Raw genomic sequence first — 19412 nt, 5'->3', positions numbered from 1 at the left:
GGGGAGGGGGGGGGAGACTTTTTCGCGATCATGCGCGAAATACAGCATTTTTATCTGATGCACGCAACCAAATTAAACGAAGATCGTCTGAGTCTATCGAAGTCCGATAGGTTAACGAGCAAAGTTTATTTGCGTATTTATTACTCTCTATGGGCGCGAGAGGAGTGCTATCTTCATACTGCACTACGGCGGACTTTCTTTCACGCGAAGCTTACCCGTGTTACACGTATAACGTCCTACGGATTGCAGGTACACTTTCCGTGTTCTTATTAAAAATTTTATGTCGCTACCTTGTGCATCCGGAATATGCGTCGCATTCTCTTCCCGTGACTGCACCAACGATTCTTGAAGCTGTTGAACGAAGAAGTGCTCCTACTTCACTAATAAGATCTCGTTCTCGCAGACGAAGTTACTCGCGTATCTGTTGTTTGGAAGTGTAATTTACTCTACACGATCCTTGAAAAGGACATACAGATTCTCAATGAGAATCTACAACGTAGGGAAGACATCCGAACTATTTACGAGTTCTATAATATTCCACCTAAAATTTCATGGAAGCTTCGGAAACGCGAAAGTTCGTTCGCCATTTAATTATGATAGCAGTGAATTCAAGGCAACTGTGTTACACATTACACGTACAGTCTCGACAACTGCTCTTAACATTTTAGAAATTTCCGAACCATTTATGAATCTTGACGTGTTAATGCGAAATGGGCTAAAGTGGGCAAATGCATGTTGGAGGCTTACTCTGCAAAATGGAAACCAATGGAAATTCGGATGGAACTGAATGAAAGATGACGCAAGTTAGCGCCGAACTCTCTTTCGCGAGAATGAATTTGGGAGAATAACTCGGGTTATTAGATTGGGGCTGCCATATCCCAAACGTTATAATAATCTAACGTGGGGGAGGTTCTCTAGATAATCTCGATAGAGACCTACTTATCGGAGAGCACCGGATCCATCGTAGACGATGCGAAAGGTTACGGGGAAGAAAGGATGGTGGAGTAGAGAGAGGAGAGGATAGGATAGGAGGGAAGACAGGACGAGCTGCCTTTGGATAAGGAATGCTGCTGGCGCATCATATTACCTATCTAGTTATCTTCTGGTTTTCCTGAAACCGTAGGATGAACCGTATGCCACACGAAAATAAATATCGCTCGATGCACTTAGTCGCCATTCTCTCGATTTTCTCTCTGCCATCGGTCTGCCCTCTTTCTTTCATTGCCGTTTTCACCTCGGTTTACTATCGCGTGCGTGCGGCACGATGTAAAATCCGGTTTCCTTCATGATCGTGCTCAATTACTTTTTTTTTTGCACTTAAACCGCGCGGTCGGACTTAGATAAAATACGAGATTACATTTTCACACATTAGCCGCTCTATCTCGTGCCAGTTTTGTCTATACTGATATTCAATTATTTTCTATTTTTTTTTCAAGATAGTCATTTACTTTCTATTTTTTTAATAATTGAACATAACTTGAAAGGAAAATTATTTTTTTTATGCTGCATGCTATTTTATGTAAATGTTTTAATTTGTCAGAAAAAGTAATAAGGGACATAGGCCATGTCAACGCGAAGAGAAGTGTTATATTGCAATATTGTCACTTTATTTATAGAAAAGTAGATCAAATTATGTTCTGTTTGCTATACATATACGAGTACATCTAATCAATGTTCAATAATAATTAATGCAGGCTTACATATTAATGAAAAATAATATTACTCTATCTTTATATTACATTTTATACATGCATTCATCGTTTGCACATCAATGTGTAATTTTAATACCAACGCGTTATATCTCCATTTTAAACTGTGTAGCTTGCACGATCTGCAGTTTCCACTTGGGAACGTTCGCGATCGCATCTAAAATCGTCTTCCGTCCCTTCTTCGACGGCACCTCGTCAAGGAATGTTATATCTCTAGATCTTTGAAAAAGACTGCAAGCGATTTCGGAGAATCTGAAATTCCGACCCGAATTCGGTGTCGAACGACGTACGTGTAGCGTCGAGCGATCTCGCTGGCAAGATTGCGAGCGGGGTCAGTAAGCGTAGCCAATCAGATTTACGAGGCAGGACATATCATGATCGCCTTTACGACAATTAGTCACCGTCATCCTTCTTCCACCTGACGCACCGCAGCCGTGATGGAAAAGTGGTAAAACTATCGTAAAAACTACGACGCGATATCACGCTCCTCCGTATATACCGTTGATTTTGAAGTTCCACGTAACGACACGCCCTAATTTATACTGATTAGTTATAGCTGTTGGTAGAATGGAATTGCAGGAACTAGGGAACTTGTCGAGTTGAACCGTAAAATCGGAGGAATTCGAATTCGGCGCTTTGACCAATTCGGAGGAGTTGGACGTATATTACATATCTGCAATTCGCGGAACCGATGAAATTTCGATTTTATTTATGAATGATATAATTATTTTGATACTTATTACAAGTATATTATGCTAATATTATTGAATGTCTGAGTTACTGGATTTAAGAAAATGTTGATATTATTAAATATAGTGTGTAGATATTTTTTATTCGTAGAATTTTTTTATTCACAAAACTTGACATTTTCCATAATGAGAAAAAAGATTATCTTGTAATGATAACTATTGCAATCACCTTTTTGTTTGGACTGTTAAAGAGCGCAAGGATAAATTGTTTTCTATCTAGATGTTACATTCAAAAGAGGAGCGCAGATGGTGTCTTACTAATAATATACGCCACGTACGTCTTTTTCGATTCTTCCCAAGTCCGGCTACCCGCATTTCGCGATCAGGATGCCGTTCGCCGTGCCCATGGCCGGCGGAATTCCCATGCGTTTTTTCTCCGGTTAGTTCGAACGAACCAATCACCCACCCAGCTCTAGGGAGACGGTGGGTGATGGGCGAGGTGGTAGAAGCGGGGTAGTGAGTCGGGATCGATGGAGATAATGCCTATTACTCCTAATGCGAAACTCGCTCTCCTTCTATCTTTGCCCCGCTCTATCTTCGATCCTGTACCCAGTTTCCCTTCGCCCGACCGTTCCGTTCTCGTGGCTCTTCGCAATCTGTAACCAATGCTCAATTACCATCTCCACTGACTCCATTTTCGACATCTTTCTCTACTCGTTGTCATCATCATCGATCGGAATTTTGCATTTGTAATTTAAATTGCGTATTATCCGCAATGTCAGTCAATGGTGATAGTACAATTTTATATGTTTTTGTCAAATAAAACGCCGATATCGAATTAAAAGAAGTAAATTTCACAGGAGAAGATAAGGAAAGATTTTACAAGAACATAATTTATGTAATTAAATTGTGTTTAAGATAATGACAATTGAGCGTAGTTTCGTTTCTGTTTACGATACATTTTTATAATATTATTTATTTTTGGAATTCTTATAATTCTACAAACAGAAATTCTTACCAGAATTATGTCGTAATTCGAATTGCCGATAAATTATTGCTCAATGTAAAGATTTCTTATTTAATTTGAACGACTTTGGATTGTTTAGCTTGGAATGGGGAAGAAAACTCCTGTCGTTCTCCAATTTCGTTGGCGCCAACTTTTTCCATTTACTTTTACTTTTCCAATCGTCTCGTTCACTTTTAGAAAACGCGAAGTATATTACAGAAACAAAACGAAATCGCGTTGAATACACCGTAACAGTAAGTTCTGTGGGCGCAGTAACCTGTTGAGTGTATTCGCGTAAGTGGTGAGTAGTGGATACGTATACGTGCGAAAGTCTGGGGATGAAGTTTCTGGGAAGGGGGGGGGGGGAATACAGGCGAGACACCACCGCTCGTGAGAATTGTAACATACGAACGGTAAGTGTATTCGTACCTAAGAATTCGAGAACAATACATCCGCGGAGCTATGCGAGCGGCCTTGTAACGACTTCGAAAGACGTTTATGCAATCCGATATGAGGGAAGCGCAGCCTCGAGTGCAACTGGTGGTAAAAAGGGAGATAAAAAAATATATACGCAGCCGAAGAAATATTTTTGAACGCTGGGTGAGAAGCACGGAATTACGTAGTTTTTACTCGTTATTGAAATCCTTTAAAGTTCCTATCGTGAAATATTTCTTGCATTAAAGTCAGTAGTTCCTGGATGGTAAAGTTATATTTCTATATAAATATAATAAGAAAGTTGTAGTTGTAAAAATTTTATAAGCGGTAAATATTTTCTCATAAAGGTGTATAATAAAATCAATATTATAATAACGACATGTTGCTCTTCAAATATATTAACTAAATTGCGAATCGCGCTAGGAAGCAATCTTTCATCTTATCTTCATATTACGTAAAAAGATGATCTTGTTAACCACGTAAATGACGGTTGTGACTGGTAATATAATCAACTTTAACCATTAGCCTATATTCACCGTCTGCCCTCATCAAGCCGATAAATGCACCTATGACATTAATTCGTGGTCTCATAGTCTTTCTAACGATCATTTGGCAATTAAATGCATCGTAACGCGAAGTGGCCCTCGAAAGTTTCGAGATACCGTGCTGATATCGATTTTAGATAATGGATATTAAAGATTGTTTTATGATCAGCTTAGTGTGAGTACGGTGTAAACGTACCACACATAGATTAAATCGTTAAAGTGGTACAGGACAGCGGGGATGATAACTCCGTTCTCCCCAAAATACGGAGCGCCGTGTTTTTGTGATTCCCTTATACTGCCGAACTAGCTATATGTGATTTCATATTTTTGCCGAAACATGTTGAAAAACAGTAATTTCACCTTTATTCGATTACATCGTTTAAGTGTCTTTTGTGAACGCCACGCACGAATGTCCCGATCACGTCTATATTTTGCGATCATAAATTACATCAACTCGCTAACAGCACGCTTTGAAATTAGCGTTGTAACGTGGTCGAGCGTTGCACCGGGGAATAACAATGTCCCCGGCTCACGTGCGCACGTGTATTTATACCAGGCATTGTGTGCATCTAATTTCGGAACAATGTTGACGTCATTTCCGTTTTCATTTAATCCGCTGATGACTATATGAAATGTTTGGACATTGCAGATCATATATATTAATCAGTATGCATTTATGATCATAGCTTCTGCGACAGCAAAACATCGTATCCGCAAGCAAGGACATAGCGTGTTACAAAGTTTGTCGAGAGAGAGAGAGAGAGAGAGAGAGAGAGAGAAGAGAGTTGATTAAAATAATATTTTTGAAAGCTTTCCTGCGTGATATGCACTTCTTACATATCTTTTTCGTAGAATTTTACTCTCGCATATTCTCGTGTGTATACAAATATATTTTTAACTTTTATAATTTTATGAGTATTGCTTATAAAATTATAAAAATGCAGGAAATTTCACGTTCCTACTTCAAAAAAATAAAAAATATCATCGATCTTTTCGTTATACGCAACCGATATGAAGCGTAAATCTACGTCTGTAAAAAAAAGGCTTGGCGCTCGTTTTGCGCGCATCGCCGGAGCATAATCGCGCGTCGCAGACAGTTCAAGATCCGATTCGCGAAGTGCCAGTGAAATTAGCGTTTGTGGTCAAACGTTTCGCGACGGAAGTAACAATGTGTGCCCGCGCCTCGATGCGCCGACAATCATGCTTGCGACCGTGGTATCGGTGTGTGTACGCGACCGTTGTGTTGGCCGTTAAGCATTTGATACGGCCACCTTCCTGTCGCGCGTCCCGTCGCTGCTATTGTCGCCGGTGCGTTCGCGTTGTAACCGAGCCGCGTCGTTTCTCCGTGTGCGATACGATCCGATACGCCCGACGCCCATTTACCACCGCACCGACCGACGAGTGTGTGACGCACGTACGAAGAGCCGCACTTAGACCGGCGCGCATACTGAAGTGGCCGCGCACGAAAACGAAGCGACAAGCCCGACGAAAGCGGACGTGCGTGTGAGTCGAGATATGATAAAATGTAAAAACGAGATAAGGAAAAATATATAGGAAATATGGAATAAAACTGAATCTCGCGAGAGTGCGTTCGTGAACGCGACAGAATGTGAATATATTTCATGGTTGAAACTCGCAAAAAAAATACCCGTTATTCTTATCGGAATATTATATTTAAATAAATTCATTTAATAATTGAAGAACGTTAAAATAAAATTATAAAACAACTGTACTATTATTATTATAAATTCAAAATATGCATTAGACAAACCAAAATATTAATGGAATGTCAATTTAAATATTAATTAAATATTCGTAGAAATTAATAATATAATAAGACATTAAGTTCGTTTTATGAAGAGCTATAAAAGAAAGAATAAAAAGAATAAATAAAAGAAGAGAATAAAAATAAAAATGAAAATCGTTTTTCCCTAATCCTGTCTAATCTATAACGTACCATTATTTTTTTATTTACTACAAACAATCTTAGAATCGTAAATTTTATATGCACTAGGTGAAGAAAAAAATCATTACTCGTAATAATATAAATAGAAAAGTTTTTATTAGAAAACTTCGCGAGTACACTAGCAAGTATTCAACAATAACACGTAAAAGAATGGAATAAAAGTTGACCTACATTAAGACAAAGTTTACAATAAAATTTAAGCACACTGCGATGATCTATTACTTCTTTACTTCCATTTGATATCTCCGCATTTTTTTAAATGACGCACTGATAAAGCTCTTTGTATTTTCATGGTGTACTTTGACTTTCACATGGTCGTTCTCTCATTTATTGCACTCGATAAAAAGAAAATCGGAAAAAGGCTGAAAAACGTATATACGCGGTTGGAATTGGTTTTTTGTAATTGCTTTGCCAATGTCTCCGTGTTTGCATACGGCCTTATGCACATAATGTAAGAGCGATAAGCGCGAGCGTGTGGGACTCGACGACGTCCGTCCACGGACGCTTACGCAGTGCACCTTCGACCGTTACCGTAATGCGAACGAATTGGCAAAATCTCGTTAATCGCGAAGTCTCGACGAGAAATCGAGTAGACGTCCGCGATACGAGTCGCGTGTATGTGCGCGTGTGTGTGTGTGTGTGTGTGTGAGTGAGTGTGTCGTTCGACTTTCGCACGTTTCGACCGTGAACCATCGCGGAGTTCCGTCCGATAGATAATCGATTCCGATAATTGCGCGACGCAATAGCTCAAGCATGACCGTACGACGACGGTGCATATTGTTTGCAGAAGCGCAGGTTTCAGTTGGTAATGATCAGCATACGGTGCGTGTGGATACGGACGATGATGACCATTTGGATAGAGTGCGGCGCGGTGGGAGAATGCATAGGGAATGCGCATAGAACGCATCCGCATAACCGGATATGAACGTATTAATTATTGAAGACGGGACAGACGAGACCGACCGCGCCGGCAGATATAAAAACACCGCGGAACAAACGGCCGCGAAACTCGTGGATTATTTTGGGGCTGCAATTACATTTTTTATACGGCAATCCGATGTTGCGTCTGCCTGGTCTGCAACAGAGTCGTGCTGCCGCCACAAAGCGCATCTACTATTCGGATCGAATTAATATTGCCTGTTTTACTTTGAATATAACGCATGTCAAAGTAAAAACAAAAACGCTTTGTTGTCAAAGAACTAGTGAAATAAAATATCGCCCGCTGGAAAATATCGTAATTTCAGATAACGGCGATTATTGTTCCGAAATCGTGCAGGACGTGTTATTACATTTTGCTTCAATAGACTCTTCGAGCTTTTTTGAATTTTTGAATACGCATTTGTAACCCTTGAAACTCGTTAAAATTGTGCTACTTTCGCAACAATATTGCAATGCAATTTATGAATTTAATTGTGCACCGTAATGAAAAACTGGATCTCTTTTAAGAACCGTAAATCGTTTTAATACGGCGTGACCATACCGCGTTCATCAGTGTGAATATACGATGATAAATCTCAAAATATATATCCATGTAACTTGTAGTCTGCACCTTTAACATGTTCCACGTGTGATAACAATTAATTTTTCGAGAATTTTCGAAGCGATTTAAGCGAATGAGAGAAATATATAGGCAATGCGAATAAATAACATTAACAAATGCAAAGCGGCGTTAACAAATAGGCGGATTTATAAACGGTAGCGTTTGGCTCATCGCCAAGCTACTTAAAATTTCAACAATACGTAACGCCTCGAAAATCAATACAGACGATTCATAACTTTGCACGAAACGTGCATCTTAATTCTAGCTCCTGTAACTCTCGGCAACAAGATTAAAATGAGCTTAAATTTATAAAGACGTTAATATGAAATTTCATCGTAACGATGTAAACACTTTAGATACTCTTAGCCAGCTTTCCAACATTATACACTTATTATTATTAATACATATATTATTATTGTTATTCTTTTTGGGGTGAGAACATAACTTTTGTTATTTTAAATTGCACATCGTATTAAAAATTCGTGTTAAATGAATTTAGACAAATGTATTTTTAATGAAATAGCGAAATAATAATTTTACAAAATAGCATGATAATATCACACTTCTGCGTTTCCATGAATAACTTTAAAAAGACTCAATTATATGAAAAATCTAATCTTACATAATCACATTTGGAAACTACTTTATTTATAATAATATCACAAAACATATTTCGTGTGATGTTAGTATATCCGAACCATTTACAAGTAGTATCGAATATTACTTTTTAATATATACACGACATCTTTATAAATATTTGATAAGTCAGTTTATTCAACGGTAAACTAGCCGCGAAATTGACCGACTAAAACGACCCATTTTCGTCTATTGTTACGTGGAACACGTATTAAGTTTCCGGGAAGCACGACGGCATGATAATACATATCGCTCTGGTGAAGTAGTTATTTCTATTGCTCCAATATCAGAAAGTCAGTGCGCGACAATACGGCAATTGCGATTGTCATTAAAAATCTCAGTCAAAAACACCAGGTATCTAAAGTTTATTAAACACGACCGTTCTTTGGCGCCACATAGAAATTCAATTTTGTCCCTGCGAAGCTTCGCGTAGGATTACGAGATCGCGAGGCTTCTACTATTCGGAGTGCAATCGAGTTCCAACTACGTAAACGGCACACGAGCACATTTTTATCTAGCCGCGACCGCAGCGTGCAATCAGAGAAGCGCCCGTTGACTCGTGACGCTTCCGGTTCAGGCTTCCGGTCCACGGAACCGCACCGTTTCCGTTCGGCTGCCCAGCCCACCGATCCCGACCGCCGGCCGTCGTGGTATATCGACGCTCCACGTTCGAGGAGCGGTATCGAGATCAGTGCTAACGCTTCGTCACGAGAATGCAAGGACGGAATACTTGCGCGCTCCCGGATAATTAGTTCCAAGTGGTATTCGCCGTGGTTGCGGAGAATCGAATTGCCGTGCATGTGATCCGCGAGTAATGTCGGTTATTTAACCTACCGTCCGAGTTGACATGCAGGATTAACGACCTTCGTTTATTGTCTTGAATGATGTGCTAATCAGTGTTTCGATATAGCAACTTTATGTGCGAGAAGAAAATTGCAACTTGTCGGCTAATTTCGAGCGTGTTTGAGTTCGAAGGAATCGAGAAGAATGGGCGTTGATGGTGAATTTAACATTAACATAATAATTAATGTTACGTCGTCGCAGTATACCTAAGCTCATTGAATTCCCATATTTTTTGTTCTATCCTTTTTTAATTTCCAATATATATTTATGAAAAAAGGCTAGGGTCGTTTACAATTTATATTCAACGCTCGGAAGTTATATCTTCCCCGAGCTTTACAGCAAGATACTACGCATTATCCTTAACGAGAATGTGAAATTCATGTTGCGGGATGATAACAAATGAGGTGTGCATCGCGTCAACGCTCGCAGCCGCAGCAGGAATTTATTGTGGGGACGAATTCAAAATTAAGGATCGCAATGATCCAGTGCAATGTTCCGTAATCCCGTCGGAGGTCCAGCCGGATAATTGCAGCCGATCGTCGTTGAGTGAGAGAACTGGTAATCGGCGCGCCAGGTAGATGCGGCTGTATCTGCGGCCGTGATACGCGAAAATGGCGGTTGCGCCCGGTAAGAATAAATTGAAAATGGGCAGTGCGGGCCGATACTACGGTGCTTATCTCATCTACGACGTGGCAAACTCATGCCTCGCCGCCTTGCACGCCAAGATGCCTCCTCCGGTCGTCACGCGAACCAACCCTCCGTCTCCTGTGCACGTCCAGAACCCCCGTAAGTTTTCTTCGTCTTTTCTATATTTCTCCGTTTGTGTGACTGGGCGCTTCGGTAACGCGATGGCGATTGCAGATGTTCGATTCCCTCGATTTTTCTCGCGTTTTCAGCAATTAAATTTTTCTTCCGAGATGGATCTCTTTAGAGATGGATTAGGAGATGGATTTGGTAAAGTGTAGTAATGCAACGGGAGTATTTTTCATGAATTGTTTCGCGAATTTCCACAATCGTGATGGTGCAGTACTTTGTCCCGATTGCTACGAAAAAAGATTTATTTTAATTCAAACATAATTGAAAAAAAAAACCGTATATTAGGTCATACAGGTTCCACAAATAAATGTAGATATTCTATAAATAAATGTAGAAATTGATTTTTAAATAAATCATATGTAGATTAGGGTGCTATAAGAAGACATGTTCCTATGTCAGCTGTGAGATATTAGGTGCTGGATACAAAAATAGCCAAATCGTAGCTCATCGTTACTAATATATTAGAGCTCGTTCGGATAGTTAATGGCAGGATCTTTCCGGTTGCATGCTTCGAGCCGATTAGAACCAACACATTTAAAAAGAAAAAGGAGGTGGATATTAGATGAACAAACGTGTAAAAATAAAAAACTTTTAGCGGTAATGATCTTGTTAACATTATCAGGACGATTCACCGGGCAAAAATTGCCTATTGCTTTGTGCTAACTGCTACATATGTATTAGCACTCCTACACAGGCGACTATTCTAACCGAAATATATGACAGTTATATATTTTGGCCGCACAAACATATTCGCGTACATTTATTACATTTGCGTCGCACATAAGCAGAGACACATAATTATATTATGCGGACCGAGTTACATCCAGGATTACAATATTCTTAATTACATTAATGTAACGTGAGAATGCCTGTGCTCATAACACGATGCCGTCGCATTCCCGTGCGCAGTTCAGCACGAGATTGTACTTGCATTTTTAACCCCGGGGCAGATAAAATCTAAATACGGCGTTTCTCTCGAAAAATTCGAATCAATTTCACGTAGTAGGCGAGGCGCCTGTACGGTATACTAAACAGTTCCACGCCCGTTTCCGCACAAACGACTTTTAAGGCAATATCGATAACATTAAATATTCACTACCCAAATACGTCCAAAGCTGATGTCTTATTCAGAGAAATAGCGGCGTAACAGCGTGCATGCGAGTGCGGTGTACATTATTCTCATAACCGTATGCTGCGGCAATGCGTAGTAAACTGTTTTCAATGGCGAATATCGCTATACGTATAATATGGCGATATAAACTAATACTGATGGTTAGTAACCCGAGAAAGACTTCTTATAACAGCTGCCGATCCGGCGGGTAATAGAAGTATGTTTAAGGAAGAATATTCTTTAATACTGAGCAGGGGAGTTTTTAGACTATCGCAAAATTGAATTTCTCTTCTATATTGTTTTTAAGCATTATTCTGTCATTGAATATCTTTGATAAGATGATACTATACAAATAGAAGAAACAAACACACAATTTCAATAATGCAATAATCGATTCGGCCTTTTAAATGTAAGAGATGGCGTAATGATAAAAATTACATTTTTATTTCAGATGAGGTAACTTAATAATTCACCTGTCGCGCGTACATCTATCATCAATATCCATGCGGCTAACGTATAAAAACGTGTCCCTTGTTCATTGTTTGAACATAGATATCTCGCGCTAACAATTTTTTTCCTCTTGACATCCACCCTTGTCAACGATACCGGGTAGCGACCAATAATACGCGACAAACTCAATAATACATCAACATCCGATACGTCGGGCCGCGCTTTCTCTCTCCCCCTGCCGTTTCTCCCGACACCTGCTTTCGCGTCCCTTGTCATATTTTATTTTCTTTCCTTTCCCCTTATACTTCCAGCAGTCGGCCAGGTAAGGAAGTAAGAAGGCATAAGATGCCGGCGTACGAAAGGGTGGAAACACCCTATGAGACGGGATAGCGTGTCTGTTTTGATTTATAAGAATTCGCCACGAACCCCTAACCCACCTTTCTAAGTCTGGCCTCACCCCCAGGCTCTCATAGATCGAGCTAGATCAACCCCCCCTTCCCACCCTCCTCCTCCCCACCCCCTCGACCTATCTCGCGCGTGAATAATAGGCAGATACCCTACTATCCATCGCTCCGCCAACCTTGCCACGATTTTCTCCTCTCATTCCCCGCTCTCTATCTCTTTCTCGCTTTTTCTTCCCCGTTCTCTTTTTTCATTCGTTTCTATCGCGTCCCGATCGCGCGCCGATCGTTCTTCTCGCGAACGACGGACGAGCTTCATCTCGTCGCTGGTCAATGAAACGATCTATCAACGTTTGTGCCAGAACAAGAACTGTTACAAAACATTAGCGAGTCATGAAAGATTTTGCATCGCCCGTTTCGCGAAGGTATACACGGATCGGGGACACGTCATCAATCTTTTTACTTCGCGCGCGTCGGTCCGGTTCCAACGCGCGGCTGGAGATGAGTCGTGATATCCGAGAGACGAGTCGCGCTAATTTGCAGATGTCGCGCTCTCACATTGATAAATAGGAGGTATCATTTCGATTACTTCTATTTTTCGGTGGAGTTTACGTAGATCTGTTGTCGTTGCTTTTTTCAATTGGACGAAGATTTTGTTACATAAAAAGATGCATCTCTGTGTTTTGTGCAGAGAAATAAATGAATCCGGAACTTTTACCTCTTAGATTTTTATTCTGTCATATTATTAACTTTTTTTATAATCTTTTAGTTTACAAAAAGCACAAAGATATTATGCGTTCTTATTATGATAGGAAATATTAATTAGATAAAATTATAATCATTAGAATTTAATCCTTTATATGAAAATTAATTATAGTTTATGACTTTTAAAGACTTTATATAAAGATAGAATAACATTTCTCTGTAATTTCCACATTTTATGTATATATATATATATATATATATATAAAATGTGGAATATATATATTTACGTGAAATTAGTCTAATTACATATAAGAGCAATTTACAATTTGGAAGAATGACCGCCCAATTGTAAATTGCAGCGATCTGCTACAATAATCGACCGCGCACCGCGCAATGAAAGAGACAGGAAACGAAATGTCTGCAAACTTTCTCAATGCATGCATGGTTTGTCGGCCTACTTATTTCCTCAATGGGAGTTTTTCACAGCGACACACCCTGTCGTTGCGGTATGCCTGTCAGCTTTAATCTACTTATGATTGTTATACGTCTCTAGAAAGGCCTACTGCCCCGGCTCACTCATCGATTATTGCCGTAACAGTAAAAGTGATTTTATACCAGTTCACTAACTTTCGTTAAAAGCGCAATTAGGATGTAATCTCGTAAAAGCAAAAGTGAATAATTACATAATACAACACAATTTCGCGAATACGCGTATAATATTTTTGGCGAAGATTTCAGATACAGCGCGTCAACGCGACATAGAAGCAAACAAGAAGTACATCTAATGCAATGTGGAAATAGTATATATCACAATGCTATATATTTTAGATTTTTCTCCGTAATATCTCACAATACTAACGGCTGCATGCAGATAACATTGCCGTACGTACGTACGTGTGTTCACGTTTGCCGTTTCGCGAAATCTCATGAAATATGCTGTGTGTACTAACGTTATTCAAGGCGAGCGCAAACGCATCGTAAGTGCTACCATACGCTTAATTATTCACAGGCGCACTCGTATAATTATCGTACAATTTCTCCGCAATATCGCACGTACTATCGTTATTCGTGCTGCGACCCTGCCATCGGCCAGTGTCATACCTCCGAACGTGCAATTTTTTTTTTGCATTGTTCTCACGAACGCGAGGCGTACATCGATCGATTCCGCGTACTTATAGCTTTAGAGCTTGCAGCCTGAAACAAAATGCATGTGACATATACACGTTAGCCGAAAGGCAGGTGCATTTTATGTGTCGATGTAAAAGCTGAATATATTCTTGCGTCATTAATTAAACGAAAGGTGGCATCGATAATTTTTATATTACGTGCATTGCGTTTTTTTTTCCCTTAGTTTCGCATCTAATTTTTCATATTTTAACATTATTTCCGCTAGTACGAAGCGGTATCACAAACATGTCGAACAAAATCAATGACTCAATCTATTTAATTTATAAACAAAATTTATCTAAAATTATTCATATCGTATACAGTTGTTCATGCAACACGCGCTGTTCGCTGTTTGATAACGTACGCGGCCAATAAACATTTGTCAATTTTGCATGTATATAAAATTATCGATTGCAGCAGGGATCAATGTTACGTGTCATGCAGAATTCGTTGGCATTCAGCCTGTTATTCGCGTACCTTTATCTTAATTAAAACAGAAAAGTGAGTCGTGCGGGTCGCTCGTAAAGCATCTCGCTTGATTACAGAAACAATACCTTGTTAACCTCCCACTAGCGATCTGCCAATCACGTCCGCAGGTAAGAGCCGCGGCTGCCGTGCTGCTTAGACGACCGGAGACTTTCACGGTATTTGTGTAATCGTCGTAATCCCTCTCTGAATATCGGCTTATCGTAGATGCAGTAAAGATATCGTCATTATCATCTTTCGTTCACGACCTGATTACCGCCGTTCAATTCATAATACCGAGAGAATTTTTTTGTGTAAAAAAAATTCTCGTCATAAATATTATTTATTTATGAAACTAATTACGTGATATTAAAAGAGTCTCCTTTTTTTTTACGAAGATTATATATCCGAATTTTAACCAATATTTTTATTATAAACGCAAAAAAATTATAAAATTACTTTTTACGTTTTTTATCTGTATTTCATGCATATTTCGAGCAAATTGTGTGTGTACATCCATTTTATATTCTAAAACAACATAAAACTTCTGGAAATTTATTGTGGCCAAATAATAACGGCAAGGGCTTGCGATTTAGTTGCTATGTATCGCTCTCTACGTTTTAAAATAACAATCCAATTTCCGTGCAGGAACATTTTATACACATACTCGCAGATATTTGTGAGGTCAAGCCCGAATTACTCCCCAGGGGAAGCCACCTAGGTTACCTCTTCAAAATTGCTTTGCATAACGTATTTGTGTAAGATACAAGAGATTCTCCAAAAAAATTATTCCCCCGTTAAGATAAAAAGAGCGGCACATAATATTTCTTCGTTATTACTTCCCCAGCGCCGGGGATAGAAAAATTCGAAATTCACGGGGAAACACGCAGATTGTCCTTTTATATGTCGTCCACACATAACAGGCGTTCCCGGGAAAAACGCATCCTACATTGAGGTGATAAAATAATGGCATCGTAAAAATAAAAGCAGTGTGGCTCGTATCACACTAAAATTGACAATATGCATACATATCGGCACGATCTTGAATGTAACGGCGCAAACACTACAATCACAAAGCTATCGTGAAACTATCGTGTAACAATTTTCATACGGATTCATCGAGATATTATCACAATACGGGTAATAATTCAAAAATGTAATTCACATTTTAGAACAATGATATTTATGTCAGCTATAGAAGTGCTATAGAGGATGCTGAAATATATTTATAACGCGTTATAATTTTTCATATAATTACAAAATGGCATATTACACATAAATACGTGCACGCACATAAATTTCTAAAGAATTGTTGCGGCTATCATTATTATTATTATTATTATTATTATTATTATTATTATTATTATTATTATATATTATTACAATTATTTTATAATATATTGCAATAGGTTATAAAATTTAAAGAAATTTTATTGTCATAGTTAATGGCTTTACATATTAGCATAATGTAAGATAGATTTAAACAGTTCATGTGATCAGCTTTGTACGAAAGCGATGCTGAAACTTATACACCGTTTTTATTTACCGAGTATTCTTTTACCGAGCGTACGAAAACAAAATTTACGAAAAGTTATTCGTCCGTAACAGTAACGAGAACGCGGAAGCCGTTTTTCAATGGCAGAGTTTCACTTGATATAATGGCAGATCGTTGCCGGGCCGGAGCCACCGTTCAGCGGTTTTATGAGATGTGAAATTAAGCCCCTCTAACTGCCGTCGGTCATTTTTTACATCCAAAATAGACCCGCGGCGTCCTTCTAAAGTTAGTACGTATCGATGCGGAAAATCAATATCGTTCTGAGAATCCGCGACTAGCGTAAACAGCAAAATGTTTTGGTATGCTAAATAGAAACTTTCGTTCGCGCATTGATTGATGCCAGTGAAATAGACACTGCAATTATTAAAACTATTCTAAAATAAACTCTCTCTCTCTGTACTTTGATACGAGATTATAAACTGCGATATCCTGTCTGACGTCAAATCATAAGAATCATTTTATTTAACTTTTTCAAAATATATCTCACTAACGGCACAAACGCTATAATCGCGGAACTATCGTGAAGCCGTCGTGTAATAATTTTCTTACGGATTCATCGAGATATTATCACGATATGATTTTAGAGTACTAAATAGAAACTTTTGTTCGCGTATTGACGTCAGTAAAATAGACATTGCAATTATTAAAACTGTTCCATAATAAACTGTCTGAGCTTTGATACAAAATTACAAGCTACAATATCCTGTTTAACGTAAAATCATAAAAATTATTTTATTTAACTTCGTTAAAATCTTCGTCATACTAACAGCGCAAATACTACAACCGCGAAACTATCGTGAAACTATCGTGTAACAATTTTCAAACAAATTTAACGAGATATTATTATAATACGAGTATAATAATTCAAAAACTCACGTTTTAAGACAATGACACCTCTGTCAGTTATAAAAGTTCTGTAGAGAATGCCGAAATACATTTATAGCGCGTTATAATTTTTTACACAATTACAAAACGTTATATTATATAAAAATATAATATATATAATAATTAATACAATCTTTTGATTTTTAAATATTTAAAGTGCGACGCATTATTTGACAGACATTTATTCTCTCATTTAAATCTGCTTCTTCAAAAACTATAAAATCTTAATTTATACACGTCACTTCTCTCTTACTTTCGCGAGTAATACATTAATAAAAATGTAATCTCTCAGTTTTTATTCAATCATAATTTTCAACAATTATTAAAGAAACTATGAAGGTGTGAAGTAAACATTATATCGTTTGTATAAACTTGCGGTAACATTTGTCGTGCTTTTTAAGATGAAACACGAATTCTGATATTCAATAAAACGATTTTTGTAATAAAGTTCATCTTATAGAAAAGCTTTAAAAGCAACTCTTTTCTTGATGCGACATTCTCCGGTAAATCGGATTTTTGTGAATCCTTCGTTTGTTCACAATATACTACTTTCTCCGATAAACAAATCCTTTTCAGTAATGCGACAAATATTATTATTGCTTATATTATCGACTCGGTAAATTATTCCATAAAACGTTCATATTCTTAGAATGTGCATGTCAAAGCATCAAGAAACGCTGACAGATCAGTTCATAACATATTCTACCTTTGATATGTTAAATTTTCTGTCACTCCTTTCTCGAAAACAGACGATATTTCTTTCGCGCGTTTCCGTTTTCGATTCTCTTTATTCCGTTAAATTCACTTCACCCATCGCTTCACTCTTTCGCTTCATTCTCCTTCGCTCCCTCATTCATCCCTACTTATGTTCCCTCTTTCATCCCTTCGTGAACTTAGCGAGGTCTCCTACAGCTCGCTGCATCCAGCAGATTCGTTTCCTTGCCCTAGCTGTTCTTACCGTCTCCCAACGTCTTCGCTTAATTACCAGCCGTTTAGGTCTTAATTGTTAATTTAGCGCGTTACGTTATTCTTCGCGATGCTCGTTAAAGGTGAAAATGCGGGTCGGTTACGTCGCAAGGAGGGGAAATGAGATTTCTCTTGAGAACCGCGAAACGGAAACGAGAAAAACAGCAGCGGACTAACAAAAAAAATGGGAGTGGGAAGGCTGGCGCTTTAGCGCGACCATGTCGTTAATGGAGCATTGTAAAATGTATAGGGCGGAAATATAACTACGGGTGTCGCGATAAGAATAGCAAGAAGATAGCAGGTTTACTACTGGATCTTTTAACAAGTGCCGCGATCCACGCGGCTTTTGACAAACTGTCACGATTACTACGTTCTCGCGCGGGAAAGTACTCATAATATCTTGTTCTCTTTTCTCAAATGTAGTCTTCAAGTTCAACTTTAATGCATTTCACGAACTCGCTACAGTTAAAACTCTTGAAATATTTAGGACATAATTTAGAACATTGTGCATACAATAAATATATCAATTTGTTAAATACGTCTACGGTGCTTAACGAATCTTACGAAAAATTACATTTTAATAATTCAAAAATTCCAAGAACTGAACGCCATTTTTACAAAGATAGAAAACTTTATTTGTCAAGCTACCGATGAATTCTCCACGTTGATGCACCAAATAATTCGATCACGATTTTAAAACTGAATCCACGTTCCTCCTAGCGGAAACTGCACGTCAATGGTCAAGGTCCTCTCGTTAGATCAGAAACGTTATTTTCTCTATGTATTTCAGGGTCGAGCAGGAACGGTAGTTTTTCGCCCTTTCCTCCACTTTCTTTTGCCTTCCTCTATCGTCTCTCTCTTCTTCGTTCCGGCTTCTCTCTCTCTCTTCCCTACTGACATTCTCTCGCTCTCTTTTTCCCTCGCAAATCCAAAGGTAAATATTTCGGTCACGTAGTACCCATCGTTCTCTCTCAAATGCCGGAGCTTGCAAGCTACGCGCTCAGTGCACCGCGCTCTGAGTGATATTTTGCTATTTAATCCTCTCTCGATGTTCAGCGCGCGGGTTCGCGCGCGTTCTCTCTTCGCACGTTTCCCATGCCCGGCGCCGTTTCTCTAATTTCCAGGGGAAGACGTCTCGGTTCCCCGTCACCGGCGATCCTAACACCTTCTGCAACATCCAGCGATCCACCAACTTTGGAAAGCCATTCCCGACGGCAACGCGGCGTAACCATCCACCTTCAACCACCCACTCTAATCTAAACGAGGATAGCAGCGCGGCTTGCTTCACGGGTTACACGAGTGACCCGTCGACGATTTTTCTTGAACAAATCCTGGCCTATCCTTCCACTCGTGGCATTCTTCTTACTTCATTGTTATCTATCACTATTGTCGTCGCTGGAGCAATTCGCTCGATAGCGTATAGCAGATTAATTCGTCTTTGTCGATGATATTCAGAAAAGAGACGGCTTCTCAACGCTCATCAATGCTATGCAATTAATGTCAATTGATTCTGTCCATGTTT

The 19412-nt window shown here is 38.9% G+C and overlaps 1 protein-coding gene across 5 annotated transcripts in view; it reads left to right on the top strand.

Annotated features, from left to right (window-relative positions):
• LOC105449926 (nucleolysin TIAR) overlaps positions 1–19412 on the top strand; it is a 165145-nt gene that overhangs the window by 14242 nt on the left and 131491 nt on the right. For 4 of the 5 annotated variants that reach the window (XM_011689395.1, XM_011689392.1, XM_011689393.1 and 1 more), the window contains exon 1: positions 6802–10155. The exons of the other annotated variant lie outside the window; for it this stretch is intronic. In XM_011689395.1, the coding sequence (XP_011687697.1) occupies positions 9981–10155 (175 nt within the window). In that variant the 5' untranslated portion in view covers positions 6802–9980. Of the gene's footprint in view, positions 1–6801; positions 10156–19412 lie in introns of those variants that run through there. 5 annotated transcript variants of the gene reach the window in all.

This window comes from Wasmannia auropunctata, unplaced genomic scaffold, assembly GCF_000956235.1.
Source record: "Wasmannia auropunctata unplaced genomic scaffold, wasmannia.A_1.0 LD336071.1, whole genome shotgun sequence".
NCBI classification, from domain to species: Eukaryota; Metazoa; Arthropoda; class Insecta; order Hymenoptera; family Formicidae; genus Wasmannia; species Wasmannia auropunctata.
The sequence above is the reverse complement of the archived record's forward strand: the minus strand, read 5'-3'. Positions and strand labels throughout refer to the sequence as shown.